At 37.5% G+C, this 10177-nt stretch overlaps 1 protein-coding gene across 2 annotated transcripts; it reads left to right on the top strand.

Annotated features, from left to right (window-relative positions):
• Nucleotides 1-79: 79 nt before the first annotated feature.
• On the top strand, nucleotides 80-10050 carry ZCCHC4 (zinc finger CCHC-type containing 4). Of its 2 annotated transcripts, none has more exons than XM_056489516.1 (13): nucleotides 80-196; nucleotides 352-470; nucleotides 1964-2046; nucleotides 2434-2709; nucleotides 3204-3284; nucleotides 3576-3648; nucleotides 4130-4280; nucleotides 4762-4862; nucleotides 6037-6158; nucleotides 6737-6812; nucleotides 7313-7364; nucleotides 8062-8206; nucleotides 9814-10050. In XM_056489516.1, exons 1-13 carry the CDS (start codon nucleotides 112-114, stop codon nucleotides 9935-9937), a joined length of 1488 nt encoding a protein of 495 aa, XP_056345491.1. In that variant the 5' UTR covers nucleotides 80-111; the 3' UTR covers nucleotides 9938-10050. The 2 variants fall into 2 exon arrangements, with proteins under 2 accessions (XP_056345491.1, XP_056345489.1); XM_056489514.1 differs by having other exon boundaries at nucleotides 90-196; nucleotides 4747-4862.
• The last annotated feature ends 127 nt before the right edge of the window (nucleotides 10051-10177 follow it).

Here is a 10177-nt window from a genome sequence, read left to right as displayed (position 1 = left end):
TTGGTGTCCGGGCGGTGCATTGAGGAGCGAGCGGCGCTGTCCCGGGGCCGCCGTGCCGCTGGGGGGCGCCGTCCGCGCGCGCGCGGTGCCCGCCGGGAAGGAGGCGGTGTCATGGCGGCGGCGGGCCCGGAGCGGCCGCAGCCCGCAGCGCTCGCCCTGCTCGGGCCGGCGCCCGGCGCGCCCAGCTGCCCTCACGGTGAGCGGGCCCGGGGCACCTCCCGAGCGTCCCTGTGCTCGGCTCCCGCTGCGCTCCCTGCTCTGCAGCCGCCTTTGCCAAGGCCTCGTTCTGGAAGCAGTGAAACACATCTGCGGGTGTTCCCTGTGTTACCGTATCCTCGCGTTTGTCCCTAGGTCCTGCGCTTCTGTTTGTGAAGACCAGCCAGGGAAAAGAGGAAGGAAGAAGATTCTATGCTTGTTCGGCTTGTAGGGATAGAAAGGATTGTAATTTTTTTCAGTGGGAAGATGAGAAGGTAAGAGAGCACTGCTTGAGGCTATGCTCAAGACTCAGGGCTACGAGGATGATCAGAGCACCTCTGCTGTGAGGAGAGGCTGGGAGAGTTTGGGTTATTCAGCGTGGAGAGGATAGGGCTCCGGGGAGACCTTTTAACAGCCTCCCAATACCTGAAGGGGGCCTCCAAGAAATCTGGAGAGGGACTTTTTGCAAGGGTCTGTAATGGAAGGGTAAGGGATGATGGCTTTAAACATCAAGAGGATGGGTTTAGATGAAATATTAGGAAGAAATTCTTTACTCTGAGGGTGGTGAGGCACTGGAGAAGTTCCCAGAGAAGCTGTGGATGCCCCGTCCCTGGAAGTGTTCAAAGCCAAGCTGGATGGTGTTCTGAGCAATTTGATCTAGTGGGAGGTGCCCCTACCCATGGCAGGAGGGTTGGAACTGGGTAACCTAAAGTCCCTTCCAACCCAAATCATTCTGTGGTTTTGTGGAACACTGCTGATTTTTTCCACTATTTAGGAATTTTAAAAGTATATTTTATTGTGGAAATCTTGGCAAATGCTCTTTTCTATGCTTTGTGTAATAGCTGATACTAAGCTGAGCACTTATTTCTGTCAAGAGAGCCTATTTCAGGTATAGCCTTTCAATAAAGGCTGTGTACATTTTGAGCAAACCTGGCATGTTGCCAGAACATACGGGAAGTTTGCCAATGCTATGCAATGCTGAACAAAACTGGGTACTTCTAATCCCAAGCTGCCCTTATTTTCCCTAATTAAGATAGAGAAAATCTATTGGATACAAACAACAGTGGGGTATACAAGATGCTGAGATGGTGAGGCTTGGCATGATGCTCAGTAGTCTCAGAATGTCTGCAACAATTTCTCTTTGTCATTAATTATGAATATCACTTGTATTATGATGTCTTTTTTGTATTGGATTTTATTGTTTCCTCCTTTAAGCAAATTTGAACAAGTGTCTTGAAACTTTGTTGTGAAACCGTGAGTATGTTTTGTGGGAGCAAAGTAGAAGACTCAGAAGAGTGTGAGAGACTGAAATGTTAAAGACTCAGGTGCAGATCATAACAAGGAGCTGTCATGCTTTTAAAATTATTTCACACGAAAGACTTGTCCAACATTTCTACTGTCATCAGTTTTTCAGGATCAGATCATAGTTCTTCAGAGGGAACACAACTGCTGACACACATTAATAGAAGGGATGGCTCTTTCTGTGTTCCTCATAATCACCTTTTGAATTTTTCTCTGAGTATTACATGTGATAGAAGAATGAAATACACAGCTTAAATTCACAATGAGAGGTTTGTGTTGTTTTGCAGCATGTCCTTTTGCTGTAAATGTACTTGTTCTTCTGAAACATCAAATGTGATTATTTTCCCTTGCAAAGTAGCTAAAGCATGAGACCTTTGATGCACCCTTTTTTCATGCTTAGATTTGATGTAAAACACACAGCAGTTGCTGTTAGTTTTGTAACTTTTCATATATGCGAATTTTGCAGGTGTCAGAAACTAGGCTTGCAGCACGTGAAGAATATAATAGAAATCATCAGCCTTCCTTTACACACAGACAGAACGTGGACAGGTATTGTTAATTGTGAATTGTTTCCTTCAGTAAAGATGTAGTAGTACTCTGAATGTAGAGAACATTTCAGGATTCTTTAAAAAATGAAAAGAGCATACCAGAGTTTGCTGATTGTTGATGGAGTCTTCAGTCTATAATCCAGTTATTTTATGGAGATTCCCGGTATGTATGTGACTATATTTTATGCATTTCAAAGTTTCCTTTGAATATTTATTTTTTTATAAATAATACTTCGTTCTCATGGAGATTTATGAGAGCAGTGTAAACTGCATTGTCTGTTAAAATGTCTGAATTCTTAAAATATAAAAACCCCTCCGTAGCTCCCCTTTCCATCTTTGATAGAAGCTTTTTTCATACTTTGTTTCCTATTGCCTTTTGTATTTAAAGGTACAAGAATTTTGTTCTGCTGCCGTTATCAAAGAGGAGGTTTTGCCAGGAATGCCAGCAATTGCTATTGCCAGCAGAATGGGAAAAACACGCAGATCACCAGTTCCTGTGTAATATCACAACTGACCAGCTGAAAAGTCCAAGTCAACTTCTATATCCACTGGAGAATAAAAAAACAAATGCACAGTATTTATTTGCAGACAGAAGTTGCAAGTTCCTACTGAATCTCCTTATAGATTTAGGATTCAGACGAGTGCTCTCTGTTGGGACACCCAGGTACATCAATGAGAATTGATACATTTTGAAATAATATTTCTCTCTCAAAACTGTACAGCTTACTAATGATTACACAGTCAATGATCCTCCCATAATAAGAGGTTCACTATGTTTTTATTGGTTGGGATTATCCAAGCATCTAGTGGGGTCTAGGTTTGAACTAGATGTTTGAGAACACTGTGGCAGCAGTGTAGATAAAATACATACACACTTCAGATCTCTTTGGTACTTATGGAAGTGACATTGAGTTTCTTACCTTAGCTTTTTTTTTTGTGTGAGGTGATCCAGTAGCCTCTATTGACTTCTCATCTTGTAAGACTAAGCTATTTTTCTAACTTTGAGTAGGCCAGATGGGATCACCCAAGTTTAGACTATTCCATTTTCTCTATCTGTTTGGTTTATGTTTAGTGAAGTACCAGGCATTCTTGTCTTGCAAGATCATTTCTGTAGTTGGTGATTATGTATTAAATTTCTTTGTTCCAATTATACTTCAGGCTTCATGAAATGATCCAGTCAAAAGCAACACAAGAAGAAGAATTCAGTGTTAGAAGCCTTCTGCTAGATATTGATTTCAGGTAGGTTTTAACAAATGTTTATGTATCTGATGAATATATACAAAGATGTGCTTTAAGAGATAAATTGGTGGTTGTTTTCCCTTTCTTGTCTCTGCATCTCTGTTCCTGTACACATACACAAATGACATCCAGTTGATGACAAAAGTCAGTATACTTAATAACTTCTCAGTATTGGTATGTGTTGTCAGTAATCAGAACCCAAAGATGATGTTTTTCTTGAGGCCTATTGCCCCTTAGGAGAGACAAAAAGTTATTTATATTTTTCTACTACTATCTAAACTTATTTTACAGGTATTCACAATTTTACACAGAGGATGAATTCTGCCACTACAACATGTTCAATCATCATTTCTTTGGTGGAGAGGTAAGGCCAAGTATTTATTAAGTGATTTGGTAAGAAAGTGCATGTTGTTGATGCAAAATTTTGTAAGAAACTCATGACTAGTCTTGTAGAAATCATCATGGGAAAACATGAATTAATTAAGAACATTTTAATAAAAGCAGCAATTAAAGTGTGTAAACAACATTAGTTAACATAAATTTAATAGTCAACTTTGAATTGAGTGGAAGAGAACTACTGAAAAGGAGGCAGTCTCATTCTTTGATTTTCAGTAATGTTTTTATATGTTACTTAAACAGGGCACTTGTTTTCAGTCCTTCAAATCTAGGTACGTTTTTTGTGGGTTTTTTAATGCTACTCAAGAGGAAATTCACCTCTGCGAGAGGGGAAAAAAGTTCCATCTTCAAAGCTGAAACTTCTACAGTGAGCAGTTTATTGCCAGAGACAATATATTTTTACAGTTCTTGAGTCATTATTTCTGGAAATTAACCTCTGTTTCTTACAGGCTGCACATGAAACTTGCAGGAAATTCTTGTATGAAGAGAATGGTGAAAGAGTCATTATGGTAACTGATCCCCCATTTGGAGGTTTAGTGGAAGCACTGGCTTCTAGTTTTAAAAGACTGATGGCAATGTGGAGTGAGACAGAAAAAGAAGGTGAGTATTACAGCCAGATGGGTGGCTTGTTTTGTAACATCACTTTAAGAAAAAATTATACGTGTGATTCTTGTTACTCAGGTGAATGTGAGCACACTCATGTTATAACTTCTAAAGATGAACTACCATATATCTAATTTACTCTCTTGATATTTTCAGTTCAGTAATGCCCAATTCTCAAAGTCTGTCTTAAAAACTTTTCCTATTTCTTTTCAAATCTGCTTTGCAATTAAAATGGACTTTAAAGGTAGAGGAAAATAAGCTATTAAACCAGTAGTTTCTTAGCAACCTAAGTGGATGTCAAGAATTTAGTTAATGACACTTACATCTCCACATGTAAAATATGCCAAAACTTTGTCGCCTAAGAGAACTAGTTCTGCCCCACTTGATGTACCCATCCATGTTAATGTTCACTGTAGATTTCTCATGCTGCATGTACTGTGTTTTTCTCCTATGTACACCAAAGTCTTTCCATTACTAGGTCATGACAAAAAAGAGATGCCCATGTTCTGGATATTTCCATACTTCTTTGAGTCTCGCATTCTTGACTTTTTCCCAAGCTTCAGTATGATGGATTACCAGGTATGGCTGAAGCCAGTGAATCTGCTAAATACCAGTTGTGTACAATGGGAAGAGGAATATGTATGAAAGCAGGTGTGATGGTAGTGCTTCTCTGTAGCTGGGCCTTGCTCATATGAAGCCTAGATTTTGTATTTCTAATAGTTGTATCTGTGATAACTTGATCATGTTCCTGTTATGTATCTTGAACTCATCTGTCATTTATCCATGAACTTGTTTCTTCTGCAAGGCTTTCAGTATAACACAATTTGCACTAATTCTGAGAGGTGCTTGTTGGAGAGGTGAGAAGTAACTTGATGAAGAGTATTTCATTTTTCACAGATGTTGAAATGTCAGTGGGTAGTGCCCAGCCTTAGGAAAAAAAACCGTATATAAAAAAATGAACGTCTTTCATCTCCAAAATTGCTGGGATCAGAGTACCATTACAATGATGGAAATGTTTGGAGTTACTTGATAAGTGAATTATCAGTGCTAGAGCAATATTCTGGCATCAGCTTCTTCAATATTGTATCCATTCTGTGCATAGTTTAAGCACATGTACTTCATTGTCTTTTGAGAGCTCAGTTGTGGGTATTCGCGATGCTCAAGGTTTATTTTTTCATGTAACAACTCTGCGTGAATTTTGACATTGATGTTCTGAAGAATGTATTTGTGTCTTGTAGAATGAAAATTTGTTGAAGAAAATGGAAAAGTCATACTAGGCTAGCCTCTGCATTCCTGCCAGTGTTCAGAGCTAGGAGTTTTTGCGACACGTCTCTGAAGGCAGTGCTGGAAAAAGCAGGCTAATTTGATTTGCAGCTTTGTAATTATTCTGAGATGGCTTAAGATGTCATCTCTTGTACTGACAAACCAAACTACATAGATCCATTTTGTTTAGCAGGTTGCTCTTGTAAACAACTGCAATGTTATCTTACATATTCCATGCAAATGAACAAAAAGGAATAAGTACAATATGATTATTGAAGTATTGTGAGTCTAGCTTAATACTGTTTGCACAAATTTGCAAGTAAATAAGACAAAAAACTTGATGTAGGATTTGTAATCTGATTTGAGGTTACAGTCTTTTATACAAACACAAACATTTCATAAGGTACCTATAAAGATAATAAATACAAAATAGCTCTGCCTGTGCTTAGCATTCAGTTTAAGACTCTTTTTTATGGTTTTATTTTTCTAGGTAGACTATGATAATCATGCACTGTATAAACATGGCAAGACAGGTCGTAGACAGTCTCCCGTTCGTATTTTCACGAACCTTACCCCAAGTATGGTTGTGCTTCCTGAAGAAGAGGGATATAGGTAAGATGTGTTAATGCTCAGGTGACTTTTAAAAGTGTCTTGGTTCTTAATTAGGGCATAAAGTCTCCAAAGGAGTTTGAGATGGTGCTGTTCAGTAGTGTCTGGTCTAACTTGGATGCCAGGCTTAAGAGCACATTTTTCTGTCTCATTCTAAAGTTGCATATTATATAAACAGTGTTTAGGAGAGTTGAAATGTCTGAAAAGACATTTAAATTTTCCAGTGTAGAATGATGTGATTCCTTATTTTGTCTGTAGGAATGAATGTCTATATCTACACGAGAGATTTACAGCTATGTCTGATAATCAGCTGTTAATACAGTAATAAAAAATTAACTTGAGAGAGAAGCATCGAAGAGAGAGGAATTTGGTTTAATTTACTACTGATACTGTTGATAATTTGACCTGAATTTTACTATGTGGGTGTATTGTATGTAAATGGCCTAAGTGGTCATTTATGCAGCAAAGATATATTTTTTAATTCAACAAAGTGGTTTTGCAGTCCTTATATTGGTTGTTAAGGTTGTATAAAATTAATTGTTTTGTGTGCAAATAGTGGACCAGTACATCTTTTTCCCCAGATTTTGCACTGTATGTCAACGATATGTTAGTTCTGGTAACCAGCACTGTGAGATATGCAATTCATGTACATCAAAAGTAAGTATTTTCACTTCTTTCTGAATGGAAGTTTTAGCAGTAGTCAGATAACAATCTCTCTAATATTTGCTTTGCTAAAAACCTGTTCTGATACTGAGTTCCATAGAAAACCCATAGCAATTCAGTTTCATAGACTTATTATTACCTTTACAGTACATCTTCCATAACCCACTGGGATTTAATTTCTCTTTCCCTAATTCCTTTGTGTTGGAAAGAGAACAGTGCTACTTGCCACTTAGACCAGAACTTGCCCAGCTGTGGTCTGCTGACACATGTATTTTTTCTTATGCTTTGAAGTTGTAGGACTTGCTAATTTCAAAATTTCATCTGTGGTTTTCACAGATTCTCAGGACAGATTCTCAGGACCATTTCTGAGTTGCACTCCTTCCTACAGAGGAGTTGTTACTGTAAACAGTGGGGACCCTACACGAGTAGTTCTGTTTTAAGATAGAATCAGTGTGGGGGTTCAATAAACAAAATCATTTATTTGCCTTTTGTAGGATGGCAGACGATGGAAACATTGTGCTCTTTGCAAAAAATGTGTTAAACCCTGTAAGTACAGAAAAATTTTTGAATAAAAGTGCTCTTAGTTCAAAGAAACTGAGATTCCAAGCCAGGTGACAGAGTATTCTGTGAAAGAAGTAAAATGTGGTAATTCAGAAGACATAGAATAAACAAAAAGTCTCTATTCCATACAAGTTGCTATTCTTTAGTTTAGGTGTACTTGCACTGTGTAGAAATGTAATAAATTCTTGTCACAAGGCACAGTAACTTCCATTTGTACTTACCATGGCAAAACAGAAATATTTCCATTTGTCATACAAGCGTTTCCTAATTTTGTATACTTTGAATTTCATAAACAAGTAGGCAATTACTAAAATGTTTGAGACATCATGAAGAAATGGTTTCATGTGCAAATTTAGTTCTTATTTATACTTCTGTATAAATAGCTGAAGCAGTTATTTTGTTGCTGTTACAAAAATCAAACTCTGTAAGTGCATTGTAACATCTGCACTGTTTTTCTTTCAAAGATGACGCACAGCACGAAAGTTCTAATGGCAAAATAATTCACACATAATTGCACAGTATGTCTAGTAATGTGATAAGGGATCAGAAAGTGACTACATCCATCTCTGTAAAGCTAATCCAGAATTAAAAACCTGGTAATGTGGCCTGTATTTAAAGCTTAGTTTCAGAATGCTCATTTTAAACTTTTCTGAGATCATGAATCATGTTATATATTTTGCAGCTTGGTTTCACTGTAGCAATTGCAACTGCTGCACTCTGGAGAAGCACAACTGTGAGAAGAGTGATGTTGGCTGTTTTGTCTGTGGCAAGGCAGGTCACAAGCGCAGTGCCTGTCCCAGTCTCTCCCACACCAGAACAGCTTGTCAGTAAGTGTGATATTGCATTAATACAGTAAAACACAGCATTCAGGTGAGATGAGAGCTTATGTCATGGAATCAGTTCAGAACGAGATGAGTTTTGGCTTTAGGTGCTGATGTCAGCTTTACTGTTGCCCGCTTGCTGCATTGCTGGGGAGTATTTACTGAAGGGAAGGTATGATAAAAGGCAGGTCCCAATTCCCTATCTGTGGGTTCTCTTTCAAAATTGATATATGTGGATTGCAAATTTGGTGACTGGTTCATGGTGCTCTGTCAAAATGATTGAAAACTGAAGTAATGGAATACTTTTATATCCTTTGAATTCCTTATGAAAGGGAAAAGAGTCATTATAATGGTTTTATTGCTTCCCGTCTCTTTTGCTTTTTTTCTTTCTGGTGTTTCAGGTGCTTTTGGTTATATGATCTAAATCTCCACCATTAGTGAGGATCACATTGAATACTTTTATTCTTCCATGATTGTCCTTTTGTTACATATAGAACAACACTGTACACATATGTGTATGTATCAGCCAAGTAAATGGTGTGTGGTTGTCTTCAGATGGAACCAACTGAAAAGAGGAAAGGAGATTTGCTGAGAGATGATCCAGCAGGTGGCTCAGTCTTTCCAGTTCAGAATAACTGACTGCACTTTATATATAAATTCCTCTCCAGAGTGATGGGTTTTTCTGTGATTCTGGACTTGAATGACTGTAGCAGTGGAAGGCAAATTTTCCCTCCAAAAAGCTGTACCTATGTTATATAGTGAGACTCAGTTACCTTCTTGTATCATAATCCAGAGACTCACCAGGTGCCTACTGGATGGCAGATGGGTAGAGGTGTGTTGCTTCATGTCCTGCTGATACTAAACTGGATTTTGCTTAGGGAGTAATAGGAAAGGTACCAATGTTTCATTTTATATCTCTCTCATGAAAATACCATCTCTTAATGTTTCTTTTTCCTTTGCTAAAAAAATAGAAAAGGATGCTATAAGAATTTTATGAAACCTCATCTGTCAAGGAAGATACTGTTCTGTCAGAAGTACCAGAATAGTTTTAGTACTTTCAGGCCATCAGTTGGTTCTTTTGCTGATTCATTGCAGAAGATAACTTAGATTTCTTTTTCTTATAAAATTTTTGTATGTTTTGTTATAATTAATCAGTGTTTTGCGTTATGACATCTTTTGTCAGGGACAGAAAACAATCCCCTTGCTGGTTGTATTTAGGTCCTGTACTAATTGCAAGATGCTTCCTAATGGTGTTAAACTTCACATACTTTCTTTGAATACTTTCTGTTATATACTCATGTATTATATATTCAACGTGAAACTTTATGTGTGTTTTTTTTACTCGGTGAGTTTCTTGTTTTCAATATCTGTGTAAAATTAAATGCTGAATAAATAAATAAAATTAATGTATAATGGCAGTAAAGTGAACAATTTTGTGAAGTTGAAATATCATAACATTTTGAGATGGAATGTTCCTTGAACTTTTTGTGACAGTACTTCACATACTGCCACAAAATTCATATACTTATTTAAAATACCAGCAAATGTATTTGTACAGAATAGTATGTTTTTCATTTTATTCTAATCTCTATGTTCCTTTTTGTGCTTTACAGACTTAACAAAAAGAAAGGGCAGAAAACTCGAAAGAGAGTAAAGATGGGCATCTGTAAAAGATTAGCTATGAAACATGCCATATTCTCCAAGAGGAAAGTGAAGAATAAGAAAAAAAAGACATGACTTTTATTACTGCTACATATTTGCTAATTTATTTTTTATTGTCAGCCTTTTGTTCCATTTTCTAAAAATGTAAGTGCTAACATCCAGAATAAAACCTGATTGAATTAAGTGACTATTCCTTCATTATAGGTCATTACTGGTACCAGAAAAAGCCTCCAACCCCAAAATAGTTAAGTGAACTACTGCAGCCCTTACTATGCATTTGTATAATGTGGTAATTTTGTACCTAGGATTAGCTGT

This window comes from Oenanthe melanoleuca, chromosome 4 (assembly GCF_029582105.1).
Source record: "Oenanthe melanoleuca isolate GR-GAL-2019-014 chromosome 4, OMel1.0, whole genome shotgun sequence".
NCBI classification, from domain to species: Eukaryota; Metazoa; Chordata; class Aves; order Passeriformes; family Muscicapidae; genus Oenanthe; species Oenanthe melanoleuca.
Note: the sequence above shows the minus strand (reverse complement) of the source record. Positions and strands in the feature narration are given on the sequence as shown.

What these genes read in the sequence shown, in the direction of transcription:
- ZCCHC4 (XM_056489514.1), top strand. Translation starts at nt 112, where the DNA reads ATGGCGGCGGCGGGCCCGGAGCGGCCGCAGCCCGCAGCGCTCGCCCTG. An exon ending in CCTGAAGAAGAGGGATATAG is followed by an intron (nt 6,159 to 6,736) that starts GTAAGATGTGTT and finishes CTTTTTCCCCAG; the next exon opens with ATTTTGCACTGTATGTCAAC. An exon ending in CACACCAGAACAGCTTGTCA is followed by an intron (nt 8,207 to 9,813) that starts GTAAGTGTGATA and finishes TGTGCTTTACAG; the next exon opens with ACTTAACAAAAAGAAAGGGC.